Source organism: Gasterosteus aculeatus, chromosome 1 (assembly GCF_964276395.1).
Source record: "Gasterosteus aculeatus chromosome 1, fGasAcu3.hap1.1, whole genome shotgun sequence".
Taxonomy (NCBI): domain Eukaryota; kingdom Metazoa; phylum Chordata; class Actinopteri; order Perciformes; family Gasterosteidae; genus Gasterosteus; species Gasterosteus aculeatus.
Genome location: NC_135688.1, coordinates 2,619,244 through 2,638,454, shown reverse-complemented (window position 1 = coordinate 2,638,454; position 19,211 = coordinate 2,619,244). Strand labels below are relative to the sequence as shown.

General features: G+C 50.8%; 1 protein-coding gene across 2 annotated transcripts in view; it reads right to left on the bottom strand.

Annotated features, from left to right (window-relative positions):
* Nucleotides 1-19,146, bottom strand: part of pik3cb (phosphatidylinositol-4,5-bisphosphate 3-kinase, catalytic subunit beta) — a 33,666-nt gene extending 14,520 nt beyond the window's left edge. For both annotated transcript variants that reach the window (XR_013468467.1, XM_078107342.1), the window contains exons 1-2: nt 18,957-19,146; nt 392-575 (exon numbers count right to left, since the gene is read on the bottom strand). Coding sequence is in view for 1 of the 2 variants with exons in the window: in XM_078107342.1 (XP_077963468.1) it covers nt 392-550 (159 nt within the window). In the remaining variant the exon portion in view is untranslated. The remainder of the gene's footprint in view (nt 1-391; nt 576-18,956) is intronic.
* Between the last annotated feature and the right edge of the window lie 65 nt (nt 19,147-19,211).

Here is a 19,211-nt window from a genome sequence, read left to right as displayed (position 1 = left end):
TTGAGTCATTTCCTTGAACACTTCCAAGAACTCCGTGAATTCCGACATCTGGAAACGGAATTTGCTGCGTCACTTCGACGTCGTGAGCGGTTTGTGCGCCCTGAAGCTACAGATACCTGGAGAAGTACAAACAAAAACACCCGGCAGGCCGCAGCAGCCGCCTCTGTCACGACAAAGGCATTAGATAATAACTGACCTGCTGTGTGACATGTTGGTTTCCCCTCATTAGCCAATAGACCAACAGGTCATGGGAGGACAACAACATGGACACGCAACAAGCAAGCGTGTTGAGCCAATCTCCTTTTCTTTTTTTTTTTTAAAAGGGTGTTGAAAGCTGATTTCACTAAACCGTCTTACTGCCCCGTCGCAAAGCGCCGCCGGCGCCACTCACCAGTTTGATGTGCTGAATGGTGGCCTCGCGCGGAACGTCCATCTGGATGTAGATGCCGGTGGGCAGCAGGAAGTCCACGGTGACCTGGTCCAGAACGTGGCCGGCCAGGGGCGAGTGGGCCGCCCATATGTCCAGGAGGTCTGTCATGGCGGGAGGCATCGCACGCCACCTCGACCATAAGGACCTGGAGAGGACACGCCGACACATTGGTGGGTTTCAGGAGAAGGCGATTCGTTGACAGAGCGGTCGCCATTTGTTCCCGGTTGGTCACCTCGGGATGCTCGAAGGGTGTATTTTTGGGACGAGTAAAACTGAGCCTTTAAAAGCTTGATTACAGTGGAGGAAAATGACAGCTGACAAAACAACTTAAGGAAAACAAAGCGTTGGTTACATGATATCATCCTTTCCACAAACACTGGAGTCGGCCAACTTTAAAAAGCGTGTTGCACCAGTGTCGTTCTGGCTGAGAACGCTTTGCCCACAAACAGCAGCTCGCGCCGGTGTTCCAGTAAGACATTAGGCCCCGCCCCTAAGCGAACACGCTTGTTTATCCCGACCCGAGTCCGGCTTAAAACAACAGACGGTCTGCGAGTTTGAGTCAGCGCTGAGAGAAGCTGAACCCTTCCGTCAAACGACACTAGTGTCAAAAGAGACAAGAGTTTCATCCCTCGAGACCGTCGACCAAACTGCGCCCAAAACTGCTGTTATTTAACAAGTAGAGTCTCTTTGGAGGCAGCAGGAGGCCAGTGGCTTTAACTTGGGCGAGGGCCAGTGCTCAGAGGAATGCCCACTAAGCAAACAGAACAAAAGGTCAGCCTCCTCTCATCCGAGAACACAACCCCCCCCTAGAATACACACACACACACACACACACAGACAGAAAACACCCACTTATATAGACGCGCAAGTGCATAAAAAGGTGCAAGTATACACGGGTCCTTAAGCAACACAAAAACAGCAGCTGCTACAAAACAGTTACTCTGCACGTGATCAAAAGTCCGCAGCTGAGACCGGACTCCACATCCAGCGCGTTCGACCCACATGGAGCGGACATGCAGCTCGGGGACGAAGGGACGCGCTGAGCGCCGCGGAGCTGCATGTGAGCAGCTGCTGGTGTAAAAGGAAAACGAAAAGGAAGTTAAACTCCCCACAGCCTGGTTTCCATTGGGGCGAGCGCCCGGACCACAGCTGCACCATCACGCCACTTCCACCTGCCTCCTCCTCCTCCTCGTTAGCCGGCCCCGCACCCGGCCGCAGGTCCATCTCCATTTCGTCTCCATTCCCCCCCCATTAAAAGTGACAGCGCCGATTGCCTCTAATGGGTTTCCCCCCGCCCGCCCGCTCACTAACTTAAGTGCTCCAGCTAGCGGCAGATTGGCTGCTTGGTGCCCGCAGGAAATCCGCTCTGCAGCCGCGGTCGAAACCACGTTTATGTATGAAGGACACATACATGGAGACGCGGTGTTTATCACACACACACACTTTCTTGACATGAAACCAGTCGGGCGAGGGGACAAAAAAGGGGCAGACAACGGCGAGCAGACAACCACAAAAAAAAAAAAAAAAAAAAAAAAAAAAAAGAAGGTGCAGTTACACACCTGAGAAGTTACAGGACACCGACGACGCTCACAGGACGTTTTCACACCAGAAAGGCCGAGCAGGCGAGTCGTCCTGCTGAGACTCCCTCCCCCTCCCCCCCCAGGACATTATATTCACAGGTGAGCGGGTCATGGAGGGCACGGTGGCAGACAGCCAGAGGTCAGCTGCAGGGTCACGTTTCAGCGGGCAGATTGGTGAAAAATCAGTCACCTGATCACTGCTTTGAATCCACAGTCAAAGGATGGCGGCGGTAGATGAGGGGTGAGCATAACCTGAGGGGGAGGGATGCGGGGGGCAACTGGCTCTATTCCACACAGCCTTCCCTCCCAAAAAAAAGGGAGACGACGACACGTCAAACCTCCGTTAACGTGCACCAGGCGCGTGGCGCCTTCGGGGTGGACGTCCGGGTTCCTCTGAACCGGCGACATGTTGTGAAGGCTTTCACGCCCAGATGCGTTTGTGGTCGTTTAAAACACTGGCGTTACTCAGCACTCTTTTCTAAAGCGCCCTCTGTCCGACAGTCGCGGGCCTGTGAGGCTCTCCACAATGGAGTGTGTGTCCACGCGTCTGTGTGTGTGTGTGTGACTGGCAGAAAAGGAAGGGCTAACATAAATAGTTTGTGTGTGTGTGTGTGTACAAAGAGGTCAAAGCGGGTGATTGAGAGTCCTGTGACACATTTTCCTCCACAACGGGCTAAAAATAAGGTTCACAAAGAGGATCTAGGACCTCGTCACCTCCCCACTACAAACAAACACTGTCCCCCAGTTAACCAGGGCGGGGACAAATCGCACAGGCGATGCCGAGGCAGACGGAGTCAGCGTTTCCACCTCCAGGCGAGCGCAATGAGGGAAAACTGTAGGTGCAGGTGGGGTTTCAAACCATTTACGAGACTAAATAGAGATTGCGCAGCAGCCCCCCCCTGATTTCACTACCAGTGATGAGGTGTTTGTCACCGGAGACACTTTGGTTTGTCACCACATGTCCGGTTTCACTCTGAACCGCCAACCGCGGCGACGAGGCCAGACGCTACCGAGCGGCACCCGGAATTACACTCTGACAGCAAAGCAGGGCTGTAAAACACGACGATCTGAGAGACGTTTTCTCCAGTTCAGAAAGACCCGTTTGTGACGATCGCGCAGAGCAAAGGGAATCTTTTAATAAGCAAGATCCTTTCCTCAGGTTTAGCTGATGGATTCATTCTGAGGAAACTAAACTAATCTAAAAATAACACGATGTGGAGCGAAGGGATTTCAACAAACGGGAATAGCAACATATGGCAATGTGAAACTTTTAAAAAACTACGATATCCTCCTCTGAGATCCAGTGAAGTAGACTTTTCCTGCGGGAAACAGTCGACTCTGAACAAATCGCCTCCATGCGCACAGTCTCAGAGGAAGCACAGATAAAGTGATAGAGTGGGAGTGTGTGTGATGTTTGTGTGAGTCAACCACATCCAGACAGCTAACAGCGCTCCATCATACCAACCCCACCCACCCACCCCCCCTCGTCCAGTGACACACAGGCACATGGCCACTTTGCAGACAGGAAGCAATGACACCAGACAGGAAGTGAGTGACAAACAAAGACCGGCGTAAAAGTCCCCACCTGTCATTCATGAAAAGAAGAGGAACGCTCAGAGGCTCAGCTGCTGAATCAAAGGTCACGTGATCTTACCGAGCGGATTAGGAAAGGATCAAGTGTCTCAGCGTGGCTCGTATTTGTGCACACACGCACGCACTCTGACTCAGGATTTGTTCGTGACAGTAGAACCGGGTCAGTCACAACTGAAGAGACGTCAGACACAGTAGGACCGAGTGTGCGACGTGCACCTGAGCGCAAGACGCCAAACGTGGGCATCGATCCCGCAGTCTTCAAAAGAGTGAAGACAAAACCGTTTTTGATGGCGAGTAAATAAATATGTCCCGGTGTCAAATGTGCAGCACCGGTGCGGGAAGCTGCGTCTCCCCGGCGGCGTCCCGTCCCCTCGCCTCTACACCCCGCCTTCTCTTCAGGAACGTCCCTGGTTCCGTTGCTCATCATCTCCCCGGCATGTCAGTCATCTGCATTCTACTGGCTCAACAGACTGTGTGCCGCCGAGACTTTATTTTGCTGTTGTGCTGCGCGAGTCCAAAAACGTCGTCTCTGCATCGCCCCCCCCCGGGATCGAAGTCCCAAAGGCTCCTCAGTTAATCCACCGTGACACTCGTCACATCACACGCGTTGCCGATTGTCACATCACAGGCGAGGAAACAGCTGTGCCACCGAACCAAAGCGCCTCCGTCCGTGACGTAGGCTGTGACAGAGCGAGTCTGCATCGGGACGTCGGGAGGTTTAACGTGCCGTCAGGAGGCGCGACGGACTTTCCCTGCACACAAAGGCCTGCTGGGTGATTCCAAAACAAAACTCACTAATGGTTGTGCAGTTAATACAACCGACATGGCTGCAGAGTCTGAATGGAAATGTGCCGAAATGACTCTGCCGCGCAGATCAACACGGCCACTCAGAACGACGTTCATGGTTTCATATTCCAGCACATTGAACAGATGGAAGTACGTCAGTAAACTCCCTCCTACGGATCCGTTCAAAGCCTCAGCATGTTCGGACCTCGGTTATGTCACAGCAGCCGGGGGGGGGAGGAGCAGCCAACGCCGGTGCATTGAGATAAAAATAATAATAAAATAAACGCCTTTGAGAAGAAGGCAAACATTTTCTTTGTGAAATCAGTTGCCTGGCAACGGCCGGGAACCTCTTTCACGCCGAGCGTATTTGCACACCGTACTCGAGTCGAGAACATGAACTCACAAGTTCCACTTCCACAGAAAAAAAGGCTGCATCGGTTGGAACCTGCCTGGAACGAACTGACGTGCATTCTGCAGGAGCAGAGTGTGTGTGTGTGTCACCAAGGAACACGAACACACACACACACACAAACACGGGTTCAGGTGCTGATGGAAATGAGGTTAAGTTTGGATGCATCAAGAAAACAAACAAAACAAATCAAACAGGCTTAATGAATTTTGCTTGTTCCAAAAAGTCACCACTGCTCCAAAAGTCAGTAGTTTTCCAGAATTCCAAAGGAAAAAAATCCCGGCGTACAATGTCAGCTGGCGTCGGGCGATCGGACGGAAATATTCGCGCTTCACGCTCATTTGATGGTGCGAGAGAAACAGCCAAACTCAAGTTAGTGATTGTCGGAAAGAATAACCAAACCGAGGCCAGTGTATGCCCCGCCCAAGGCGCTCGAGACCCCTCAGAGGTTAAAGGTCAAGATAGACCACATGCAAGGTGACGCCTACAGCACATTCCGTACGCCGTCACGTGATGAAGCAGCAGGTGGCGGCGTGATTACACCTCAGGAGCAGCAGCAGAGCCCCTCAATGGAGGTTCTGTTACCTGAAGGAGGAGAGGACGTCACATGGTGATCATGAGAAGAAGAACGCGGTGCCGGCGTCCATGGCAACCAACCCGGTTTCTTAAAAAGAATATCAATTAGCGTACCGCCAAACGCGAGGAATCGTGACGGCGCTGAGGATAATTCTCCAGTAATTTGATACGCCAATTACTACGCAAATAAGTCTCCATAATGACGACGGATTATGAGTCAGTCTGGAGGCACAACCAGCCCCACCCTCCACCCACCTCCACCCCCCACAGGGAATGAAAGAAAAGAAGCACGTGAGAACGATGGGTTAAAAACACCAGTAAAGTATGTGAAAAGAAACGTGTAGTAGAAAATAACGGAGGAAAAAACAGACAGAATGAGAGAGAGAGATGGACGAGAAGACGTGCGATACAGTGTGTGTGTGTGTGTGTGTGTGGCGCCCACAATAAGCCTCTGTTCGGTTTTTGTTTTTTGGCGTGCGTGTCAGCGAGGACAGTCCCGTGCCCTGCACAAACACGCCCTTGTGTTGCCCTTGCACCCGTCAACCCAAACCGCCCCCCCCTCTCTCTCTCTCCAGCTTTGCCTCACAAACCAACACAGTAAACACACTCAGGGGGGGCAACAAGGTCACATGGTGCTGGGCCCCGGCTATAAACACGCACATGATTTACTGTTGCGGAATGAGACCTGTTGCTTCCTCACACCTTCAGTCAGCGTACTCCTTTTAACATCATGCACAAATAGTAGAGCTTCACCTTGCTCTCCGCTCGCCCCCTTTCTCGTAATGTTGATGTGGTTGTTGTTGGTAGGGGTGAAGCGGTCAAGCGGAAATGGCTGTATCACAACTAGTTGTAATGAAAAGAGCGCCACGTATCGGTTATGACATGATTCGATTTATGGCATAGTCCGACTAAGCAAAGATTCCAATTATACCATCATGTAAACACACTGACTTACACGTCACGTCAATGCAAAGTAGGCCGTGCCAATCTGATTCCATGGAACAGGAAACCAAATGTAAAAGGCAAATTACCGGAAGATCCGCTTTAAATGATACGCAATCGGCTGCCTCCCTGTTTCCCCACCGTGTGCAGGTCGGTGCACTAACAGCTTCTCTGTGAGACACAAGGACGAGCCCTTGTTCCATTTGACACATCTCTTCTTTTTTTAAGACAGAGGAAGTTTTCCCCCGGAAGCTGACAGAGCGGGAACAATTAGCATCAGCGAGTGAAAAGGTCAACGTTGTTTGCATTGAAAACAAGAACCGTCGTCCTGTGGGAAACGTAATGTGGGTTTGAAACGGACCGTTTCCCAAACCCACATTATAGAAACGTGACAACACGAATGAGTGGTTACAGCTTTAACTAGAGGTGAGCCAGGTGCCCCCCCCTGCCCCCCAATACAGCAAATAAATTAACAATGGAATAAGAAGAAAGTCTAACCACGCAGGAAATAAAGGTCATTGGTATCACTCACTTTCAGTGCCGCCGCCGCCCCCCAACAACAACAACACCAGTGAGACGACCCTCTTCAGCTACTCTTCTACGTTGAGGCCCTTCATCCATTCACCACCACAAAGACAACCACTTCATCATTTACAAAATAAAGTGATGAAAACGAAACGGGTCAAGCAGCTGATCGAGAGCTCGTTTAAAGTCACAGAAGCACAACTCAAACGAGACGCTTCAAAAAGACTCATTCGCTTTGAAAGCGAATCTCACACACAGAAAAATAACACTGAGCCACTGCAGCAGGGACGCCACACACACACACACACACACACACCACACACACACACACACACACACAGCTGACTTCTCATTAGTTTCCCAGCATCTGGCCAAACCGCCATTTATCTCCTCCACAGACAAACGGCCACACATTGGCACTGAATGACACACAGTCTGCTCTACTATTAATATCAGACACGAGCCGATGTTATCCACAATAAATAAATGGCGCGCACAAGCGGTGACCTTCCCGTCGTCGGGCCGCGTCTCTCACTACTCGACTGTGGCGGCGTTCGTTCTATTGTCGTCCAGCAATGAAACAACGGCGGGCCGGCGAAGGTCAGTGCCACAGGGTTAACGGCGCCCCAAACAACGCGCCTCGCAGAACCCGAGGGCCGGGCTTCCTGGGATTGTGTCAGAAAAAGGGTTTCCACGCAATCCAGAGGTCATTGCTTAGAAAATGTCGCTCGCTCGTCTCGTGAGACGAGAAGCGGCTAACGAGGCCGAAGCGCTTCGCGGCGATCGCGTGCAGCAGCAGCGTCTGAAAGGGGGAAGACCACGAGTAACGATCCCGTTGATCGTTACTCGTGGACATCGGCGAGAAGGCGCCGCTGGTTTGACCACATGCCGGCGTGGCGAAGAGGAGCAGGAAATAAAAATGGAGATCAGAGCGTCCGGTGTCTCTCCCGACGAATGCAGGCATGGGGAGGGAGTGCAACGGTAAAGTGTCCGAAATAAATAAAGCAAATGGCAAAAAAAAAAAAACGAGCCAAAGCCCGTCCAACAAACGTAGTCTGTTTGTAACCACACGAGAAAACGTGAAAATGTATTTCTTCTGATTAAATCCGATTAGTTGTCTGTGGATCAAACGAACTAAAGGGTTGTTTCAGTTCAATGACAAAAATAGAAAAGGACCAATTAACACACACACACACACACACACACACACACACACACACACACACACACACACACACACACACACACACACACACACACACACACACACACACACACACACACACACACACACACACACACACACACACACACACACAGTCCTAAAGCGGCTTATTTCCTGGGCCTCTGCTCCTTGCTCCTCGGGTGTCTGGATAGCGGCTGTGACTCTGCATCTGATGGACGAGAGGACACGATAAGACAACCGTTGGGTGGAGAGGACGGGGGGGGGGGGGGGGGGGGGGGGGGGGGGGAAGTATTGTTTAACTGACGCGTGTGTGTGTGAAGCAGTCCGAGTGAGAGACTTCATTCGTGAAGTGAGACAGCAGGAGGTGCGGTGCGCCCCGTCTGACCACCGACCTGACCCCCCCCCCCCCCCCACACCCGGAGGCCTCCTTTTCTTAACAACTACACCCTCAGAATCAGTTCCCTTTCCACTCTGAACCAGCGAGCAGCGGACCAAAAGGCCGACTGAAGACACGGCGTCTGATCGGGTGGAGGCAAGAAAGAAAATATCAAAATCACAACGACGAGAGTCTGGGCGAGAGAGTATTTTTATAGAAAGACTCCGATACGATCTGAGGTGAACTTCCCTGCAACCTCCCGTCGCAATGGAGGGAAAGTCCTCGTCTCAGAAATGTGAGCGCTATGAGGCAGCAGAATACATTCGCTGTGTTTAGGAAGAACAATGTCTGTCAATGTGTACACTTCGTTGTTTTAATGATTAACGCAATAATATTTGTGTAGGTGAAACAAACACAATGTTGAACTCAAGTGTCAAGGCCACCAGACATCCAGGCGACCTGAAATCGGACTAAGTATCTCTTTCTTTAAACCAAGCTAGTCTGCTAAATTTGCTGTTGATTCTAGTGTCTTAAGTTAATGTGATTGCTGATTTGCTTTAGTTTTTTGTCGTCTCACGACCAGTTCTCTTTGTTTGAAGTAATCTTGGTTGCTAGTTTGCTCAAGCTCTTTCAGTCTTTTAGTGCCAGTTTGTGTTCTAGATTCTACTATTAAGTTAACTGCCAGTGTGCCCTCCTAACTCTGCTAGGTTTTGACCTGATCTAAGTCTGTTTTGCCTTGTTTTCTGAAGCAAATAAGACTTGTATCCTTAAACTCTCATTTTGTCAAAAGACCACATGGTGTTTGTTCACTGATTAGGGTGTCAAGCTATTGGTGCTTTGCATTTTGAGGAGTTTCTGTCGAGGCCAATCGACCTTTTGTCTCCTAAACGACGGGGGAGCGGCCAGCGCAGCCGCAGCCGACTTCCACTAACGAGGGAGTATTTAACTAGAAATCGTAGGAAGCGTTAGCTTCAGCGTTATCTTATCCTCGCAGGACGAAGACGAGCAGAACAAAGACAAAGGAGTCTTTCGTGGCAGTCTTCGGGGCGGCTGAATGCGGCGCCTTCTTCTGCTATTTTTAATAATGTGTTTGACCCCTTCACCCGTGCCTGTTCGAATCTCTTCCCGCAGATACTACAGGCCTCGGGCTAGATCTGCTCTCTATCGTAACCTCTCCTCTCTCTCCTATCCCACCCGCTCCTCACACGTCCAGCACCTCGTCACAGGAGGTCTCTGGAACTGCCAGTCAGCGACTCGCAAGGCTGACTTCATCTCCGGCTTTGCTATCCAGCAGTCACTCGACTTCCTCGCTCTGACCGAGACCTGGATCACACCCGAGAACACATCCACCCCAGCCGCTCTCTCCTCCGCCTTCTCCTTCAGCCACACTCCCAGGCCCACTGGTAGGGGTGGTGGCACAGGTCTACTCATTTCACCCAAATGGAGCTTTTCTCTCTACCCTCTACCACCATCCACCCCATTGTCCTTTGAATTCCATGCTGTAACAATCACTCACCCGGTACAATTAACCATCATTGTCCTCTACCGTCCGCCAGGCTCCTTAGGTCATTTTTTGGAAGAATTGGACATTCTCCTGTCTAATTTCCCCGAAAATGGTCCTCCGGTCATCCTCCTGGGTGACTTCAACATCCAGACAGAGAAGTCATCTGACCTCGTACACCTACTTTCTTCCTTCGCTCTGTCACTCACTCCCTCTCCTCCTACTCACAAAGCCGGCAATCACCTTGACTACATCTTTACTAGAAACTGCTCTACCACTAACCTCTCTGTAACTCCACTTCATGTGTCTGATCACTTCTTCATCTCTTACTCCCTTCCACTCTCTATAACTAACAAACCTCCTTCATTGACTAACTCTATACCGGCTCGTCGCAATATTCGCTCCCTCTCTCCCTCCTCGCTGGCATCCTCTGTTCTATCAGCTCTCCCTTCAACTGACTCCTTCTCACTCTTGCATCCGAACGCTGCTGCAGAGACTCTCCTCTCATCTCTTTCCTCCTCTCTAGACTCTCTCTGCCCTCTTACGACACGACGGACTGGCAAATCCCCTCCGGCTCCGTGGCTGTCTCAACCGGTCCGTGCCATGAGAGCCACCATGCGAGCGTCGGAAAGGAGATGGCGTAAATATAAACGACCTGACGACCTGCTTGAATTTCAATCTCTCCTCTCCTCGTTCTCTGCCTCTATCTCTGCTGCCAAAAGCTCTTTCTACCAGTCCAAAATCGAATCCTCATTCTCTAACCCCAAAAAACTCTTCTCGATCTTCTCCAATCTCCTCGAACCCCCTACCCCTCCTCCCCCCTCCACCCTTCTTCCGGGAGACTTTGTCAACTACTTCACCAAGAAAATAGCTGACATACGCTCCTCCTTCTCAAACCCACCACCTACTTCTCGCGTCCCACCGACCTCACCTCTTTCGCCCTCACTTCCCTCTTTCACCGCCCTCTCTCCTAACCAAATTCTTACCCTAGTAACCTCTGCCCGTCCGACCACCTGCCCTCTTGACCCCATTCCATCACATCTTCTACAATCTATCGCACCTGACCTTCTTCCGTTCCTTACCTTTCTCATCAACAACGCTCTGTTATCTGGCTGTTTTCCCAATTCTCTGAAGGAGGCAAGAGTCAACCCTCTCCTGAAGAAACCCACCCTCAACCCTTCTGAAGAAAACAACTACAGACCGGTCTCTCTTCTTCCCTTCTTGTCCAAAACCCTTGAACGTGCTATCTTTAATCAACTCTCCTCTTATCTCCACTGTAACAACCTCCTTGACCCCCACCAGTCAGGTTTCAAGGCAGGCCACTCTACAGAGACTGCTCTCCTTGCTGTCTCTGAGCAACTCCACACTGCTAGAGCCGCCTCTCTCTCCTCTGTCCTCATCCTTCTGGACCTCTCTGCTGCATTTGACACGGTCAACCACCAGATCCTTATTTCCTCCCTTCAAGAACTTGGTGTCACAGGCTCTGCTCTCTCCCTTCTCTCGTCCTACCTCGATGGCCGCACCTACCGGGTAACCTGGCGAGGATCTGTGTCGGAACCGTGTCCTCTTACTACTGGAGTTCCTCAGGGTTCCGTGCTGGGTCCCCTCCTGTTTTCGCTTTACACCAACTCTCTTGGCGCTGTCATTCGCTCGCATGGCTTCTCCTACCACAGCTATGCCGATGACACCCAACTAATTCTCTCCTTCCCTCGCTCGGACACCCAGGTGGCGGCTCGGATCTCTGCCTGTCTAACTGACATCTCTCAGTGGATGTCCGCCCACCATCTGAAAATCAACCCCGACAAGACTGAACTACTTCTCTTTCCCGGAAATGATTCGCTTACCCAGGACCTGACAGTCAACTTTGGAAACTCTGTGCTAACGCCCACTTCGACTGCTAAGAACCTCGGCGTCACACTCGACAACCAACTCTCCCTGACTCCCAACATCACTGCGACAACGCGATCCTGTAGATACACGCTCTACAACATCAGGAGAATACGTCCCCTTCTCACTCAGAAGGCAGCGCAGGTACTGATTCAGGCTCTTGTCATCTCCCGCCTGGACTACTGCAACTCCCTCCTGGCAGGTCTCCCTGCCACCGCCATTCGACCTCTGCAGCTCATTCAGAATGCAGCAGCTCGACTGGTCTTCAACCTTCCGAAATTCTCCCACACTACTCCACTCCTCCGCTCTCTTCACTGGCTACCGGTGGCCGCCCGCATCCAGTTCAAAACACTGGTGCTCACGTACCATGCTGTGAATGGATCGGGTCCAGCTTACATCCAGGACATGGTCAAACCCTACATCCCAACCCGCACTCTCCGCTCTGCATCTGCAAAACTACTCGTCCCTCCCTCACTGAGAGCAAAACACTCGACTAGGTCTCGACTCTTCGCTGTCCTTGCGCCGAAATGGTGGAACGCGCTCTCTGAAGACATCAGGACCGCAGAGAGCCTTCACATCTTCCGCCGCAAACTAAAGACACACCTCTTCAGACTCTACCTCGACTAAAGACTAACAAATTGCAGCACTTAAATTGTACTTGTGACGTCACTCATCTATAGCAAATTGTAAATTCGCTTATTTGAGGAAATTGCACTTTCTTGTTTCTTGTTCTCCTGAGTTTGTACCCTATGGTTGAATGCACTTATTGTACGTCGCTTTGGATAAAAGCGTCAGCTAAATGACATGTAATGTAATGTAATGTAAAGTGTGAACTTTATTATAAGCTTGAATGCAGCAATAACAGCTGGATTTAAATTGACCAGCAGATTGATACAAGTTTATAAACTGAAAATAAATCACCGCTCATTGTGATCATCTATTCATTCAAATGAATGTCAAATTAAATGGCTGTTTTTTTATTGTCCTGTGAGACTGTTCTTGGATCAATAGTTGTATTTGTTGTTGTTTGGCCTGTGGGTAAAGTATATCTACCAAACAATTAGCATGTTTTACAAGGATTTGGCTGGAGGATGAGTTTGTATCCTGGTCGTGTGATAAAAATCAGATGCCATCGTGGGTTTTTCCACAGTTTTATACAAAATAAAGTCAGAACATAAACTGCACATTTAGTGAAACATTTGCTGTGGGTCGTTTTTGGGTTCTAAAGACCTAAAATCCACTAATTTTTCAAAAACAAGGACCCCGGCCTCGGCATGCGCCCCGGGGCGACCACAGGGGCCCCCACCAGCGGCATCAAAGAGCCATCGCCATGGAAACCAAGATGTGAACCGAGCGATACGGTAAACGAATAAACAGAACCCCCCCCCACTCAAAAAAAAATGACCACGGCACGTTAATGGTTGGCAATGCACACGGAGAGGCCAGTTCACTTCCTGTTTTCCCCCCCCAGTGGTTACGATGCTCAATCAGGGAGCGACACAAAGTGACACACAAGAACCACCGTGGTGGTCGGAGGGTTTTACATGAAGAATGCATTTTCCAAAAGGGCGGCGATAAGAATAAGAAATCCTCGAGATCTCCCAGAACGCGGCGGGCCGATCGGCCTCCAGGAAGCGCAGCGAGTCGCACGGCGACGAAACCTCAGGCAGAGAGTCAATGTTTAACTCGCCAACCCGACTGCACGGGGCTCAAAGCATCACATGAGTGTGTGATTCTGGGTGAAATTTGAGAAAACAACAGAAAGAGCATTCACTGTGGACGTGTGGATTCACTGTTCAGAGATGACGTTTCTTGCTGGGGGGGCATACCCCAAAGTTAGCTCTGCCTGATCTGGGAACAGCTGCAGGCCAACAGCAGTGGGCTTATTGGGCCAATAACCAAATCTGTGAATTGATAAGAGGTTGTAAAAAAAAAGAAAAGAAGAAGGACTGTGACGTCCCCCAGCAGATCTCTGGATGGATTTCTCAGAACCCTGAAGTTTGGGTTTATTGCTCAACATGAGGCTGCTTCTGTGAGCATGAAGTCCAACTACAGTATTCTTCTGTTCAAGCACGAGGCAAAGATCACACGAGACGTCTGCTGAGCGTCACAACAGATCACAATCTACCGTCTCAATAACTTTAACGTCCAACAAATTAAAAACAAAGTTGTTGTCACGGTCATCGTTATGGTGACTTTCTCCGCTCCCGCATAAACACTCACTCCCTTCCTCCCCTGCCTCCTCCCCCCTCCACCCATCCTCTGCTACAGGAATGCGAGGAATGCCCAATCTCAATAAGTCTCTCCTTCTGCCTGCCAGGAAGGCCTCTGTAGGCTCGTTGCAGTGGTCACGTGAGCCGGTCAGGGGGTGGAGGGGGGGGCCGTGCTTTCACTCCCCCACCAGTCCCATAAACATCATTAATGCTCTCACAAGCGTCAGGCCATAAAGGGCAGCAGAGAGATCCTTTTGTTCCTTTGGTCAGGGCCTGAAGGGTCGCATAATAGGCCGAGTACCTGGAGGGCCGCCGCCGCCCCCCGATTTCATGACTCTGCCTCCGGGAGCCAAAAATCAGGATGCAATTAAAGACAGAATCAAATGGCGCTCAAGATGCCGGCGGGCTGCGGAAACGCGTACAACAATCTAGGCAATGACGTCACAACGGGCCAAAGGAACGCACGAGCGCACGCAGCTCGTCTGAAGGGCCGCGCGCCGCCGCACCGGAAACAAAAAAGTCTGTCACAAAAAACAGTCATCGGCACAGTAGGACGTTTATCACCCCCCCAATTGAGACACACGCAGGCGGCTTTTCACTGCCGTCCGAGGTGAGTAAAGTCTTAACCCCCCGTCTCCTTTTATTTACCACTGGCTGCAATCTCTATTTTTAGGCGCATTGTGCGGCCGCCTCAGGTGGGTGAAGTGCGACTGTCTGCGCTCTTCACGGACGCGCTGTAAATAAGTTACCTGCCGGCTGTCTGACTGAGCAAAGGTCCACACACACACACACACACACACACACACAGTATGTCAAATATTCACAAAGGGGAAGGTATTACAGTTAGACAGTGATGGTCTGTCCAGACATGTGGCCTTAATGACATCTCACACACACACACACACACACACACACACACACACACACACACACACGTGTTCTCATCCTTTGTGAGTACGGTTTCATTTGCAGAGCACATAATGAATTTACTGTTCTGCGTCCGCTTCTCGTGTTTAGGGCGCGTGTGGTCGTCGGCAACCTTTGCACACGGGTACCTGCGCTGTGAGAGGGCGTTGCCATGGAGACATGACACCAACTTCTTTTTTTTTTTGGCCCTCTCAGCCCCGCCGACCTCCACCAGCACAGGGCGCCGTCGTGGCGGATGCTACGCTGAAGCAGCTGGGAGGAGACGAGGACCGACGAGATCACAGACCTCGCTTGGAAGTCGAAATTATTGAATTAACCACTCAAAGCTTTTCTTTCTGTCATTCAAAAAGTGCCAACGAGGCCGAACACGTCTACTGTAAGCAGTAACAGTCACACAGGATGAGGCCTTTTGAGGAGTCACTCCTTCACTGAAACACTAAGCTGCTCATGCCTTTATTATTATTATTATTATAAAGATATAATCTTTGCTATGACATGACTAAGCAGAATTACACCCGACATTACGTTTCATATAGATGGAAAAATGTTTAATCGGATTGAGGACCAGACAGAAAACACACTTAGTAGCATCATTACGACTAAACCCGCGGACGAGATGTAGTCTCATATAACAAAATCGGAAAGGAAGCAACATGAAATTCGATGCAGACACTATCAATATGCAGCCGTGGATTAAGGAGAGGAGTTGAGATGCACGCTAATTCTATACAGCACTATTTATAGTTGCTTCTTATGGGTTTGATTCCCTGGACGGGAGATAAGAAATATGTCACAAGGAGCCACGCGGCACTGAGGGAGTCGGCCTCCCTTCATGCACCAGTGAACCAACACGCTCCTTTGTTGTTTCCATTTTGTAAACCGGAGAGCTTCCGGCAAACATGGTTCTCACGGTGCACTGCGGGGGGGGGGGGGGGGGGGGGGGGTGAACGCGTCCCAACGCGTCGGGCGCGTTTGCACGGCAGCGTTCTCTGCGCGTCTCTGGTTAACGGATAAGAGCGAGCGCTCGGACGCCCCTTCGCGCCGCTGTAGCTCCGCCGCGGGCCACGGGCCCTCCAACACCCGCCGCCTGCATTCCTCGGCAGGTCCCGGCCTGCAGCGCCGCCGAGGCCTCCAGCAGCTCTCGCTGCTCATCCTGCGTGCAGCTCCACAACTACCAGCAAGGTGAAGTCGAATCAGAGAAAACCCAAACGGCCGGCAACCGGCCGCATAGTGGGGCTCAAAAATAACTTTTTTTAAAAATAAAAAAAAATAAAAGGTGTTAGCATGCTAGGCTAGCACAGATTAAGAGAACGAACACACACAACTCAGAGAGGATGTTACGCAAGTCTTTCATTGTAATAAGGAGGTGGAGGGGCGATTACTGTTAAAGTACAACAGCAGGAAGTGTGATTAAGTGTGTGTGTGTGTGTGTGTGTGTGTGTGTGGTGATACTGGGAGAGAAGAGAAAGAAGATGACGACAGTTTGAATAACATGACACACACAGCGCTCCAAACACAGACAACAAAAAAACACCACTGGGTTGTAGAAACTCGTCAGCCGTCATGAAGCCTTTCTGACACTATGGAGCCAATTATTCTCCAGAGAAATTTCTTAAACCCTCCCCGCCCCCCCTTTACTCATCCTTTACCTGGCTTCAAACCCAGAGCACTCATCTGTTCCGTTACCTCTGTATCTGTAGTTCTACCCAACGGGCCTCCGGCAGGCATTGTGGAAAAAAGGTGCGGAGCGTTTGAAGGGTCGACAACCAAAAAGCTCTTCCCACGGGGCTCGAGCACGCCGACGCCTCCAGTAGTGGAACCTCTGCGTTTTTTTCCACCGCTCGGCCGGCTGTTTCGTTTGGAACCCGAACGTCGTTGGAGCGGCGCCAAAGCCAAGAGAACGGCCGTCGCTGTCCAAACACCCCGAAGGAGTCCGCTCCCGGGAGTGACGTCATCACGCCGAGACCGAACACAACCCTCCCTCCACCCTCAGGTAGCTCAACGCCACCTGCCCCGGGAAATGACCTCACCTCACCTCGCTCCGCTGTCGTTCAAACCTCTTTTCCTTCCCTCGTTTAGAATTCGGCTTTCGTTTGAAGCCGGTTGCCCGGGAGAGGCCGGGCCGGCCTTTTGGGACCAAATCCGGCTCGGAGTAAATAGCTGCATTGTTGGCCGATGACTGCGGAGTGACGTCAGCTCGTCTTATCAGCGCCCTGCAACCCACTACCCCCCCCCCCCCCCCCCCCCCCCCCCCCCTCCCCCCGACCCCGACAGCAGAACCCGCCCAACGAAAGGGCAGCCAGAAGGACCACCGCCTGATTGGAAAAAAAACCCACATCTCTAACAAAGAAAAACAACTTTTGTGGATCTACTTTTGTCTCCTTGGAGGCTCTGTGTTTGGAATTTAGCTGGAACATGCCGAAGGTTGTGTGTGTTTGGGTGTTTTGGGCTCGTAAACAATCAACTCGCACGTTAAATTCCACCCTGATACCTGTAGCACAGATTAGAGGACGGCCATTAAGGATACAATCACATCTCGCAGCGCCAACGAGTACGTTTGTATCACGCCTCGGTTTCTCTACAGCTTTTCTCTTTCCGTAACAATTGCTTTGATCGTTTCATCGACTAAACAGATTCAATTTTACCGCACAGGTTTTGTATACAACTTGAAAACTGAGAAGCTGTTTACAGATAAATTGACCAGATGGAGTAAACCCCATAAAGCAAATGGAACTTTGCCACAAAAGCAGTATTGCACTCGCACACACACCTGTCACCACACCTGCATTTGCTCCGGGGGTCCGTGCACGCCACTATTGAAACGGGAATCCAAATAGCAAACAGTAAGGTTACAGACTGTTGGTCACGACTTGATGACAACGGCCGAGCACGCCAGCAGCATTTGGAAACACGGATACCGGGCGCAGATCACGTCACAGGAAGGGTCTGTTTTTAAATGAATCTGCGCGAGTTCCACAACATCGGGAGGATCGAGTCACCCAAAGATATTTTAGTCCGTGCCAACTTCTTTGCCCAAAAGAAATAAAACACCACAAAAAGGTTAACATGGACATGGCGAGGAAAACAAAACAGGAAAAGAAGCTGACTAAATGAAATCACTCGCCAGAGTCTCATATCCTCTTTATTTACACTGGTTTCCCAACAATAAAACACAGTGCGGACAACGCTCAGACCAATGACCCCCCCAGGCTGCTTTTGGGTGAATAGATCGGTGGTTCCGGACATGGACCCCCCCCCCAGCACAAGAGTCAACCAACAAAAGGTCAAACTGATCCCATGAAGACTTTTCAGGAGACACAATAAGAAGACATGAGATTGTTGTGTAATGAACAGGAGGTTTTAGAGGACACGCAAACTAAAATAGCAGCAAGAAAAACAAATAGTCTCAGGCTGAGTTTAACAAACAATTAGCGGCCTTCCTTCCACCCCCCCGGACCCCTCTTGACCCCCCCAATCCCCCAAAAAGGCAACGCCGCCGTTACCGGACGAGCGTCATCCGGGAACTCTGCAGAGTTCACCAAACTCGGCGGAGGAAGAAAAAAAAAACCCGACACGTTCTCGGTGTGCAGCTGGAACGAGGAGCTCAAGGAACCATTTGTGAACCCTCAACAACTCCACGTGGGTCCTTGGAATGTCCGCGGTAAACTTTACGTCGGGAACAGCGATGGATATTCGTGAAAAGAACCGTGGTAATTAACGTCGCCCATGTCAAGCCGTCCAGCCTTAACGGTTTTTTTTTTTTGTTGTTGTTGCATGGCACAAAGTGATAGAACGATCCCACCAGGTGACATCGCTTAAAAGGGTCACGTCGAAATGTGGTTCCGATAGAAAATACCGCGTTAAGGAGTCGCCACTTGTTGCGGGCAGCGGAGGCAACGCGACGTTCAACGTCAGTTGGCAGATGACCGAACGCAGTCACCCGGGGGGAAAAAAGTCACCAAAAAGTACGAAGCTAAAAAAATAAATTAAATAATCAGATTAAATAGATAAACAGGGGAACTCACCTTTAAGGTCCCCCCCTCTGTGGTGACAGCTCGGCGGACGTCCGAACCCGCGGGACGCGAATGTCGCTGTTAAGCCGTCGGAGGAGATCGAGCCGCAGACCTCGCAGGTGGACTGAAGGTGAATCACTCACTTCCACCTCTGCTGCTGCGTTTCCCTCCGCCCCCGCTGCCAAGTCCGCGGCAGTGAGACGGAAGAAAAAGTAGTACTTCCGCTTAATGATTTCAGAATAAAGCCCCTTACTTATGACGTCTGAG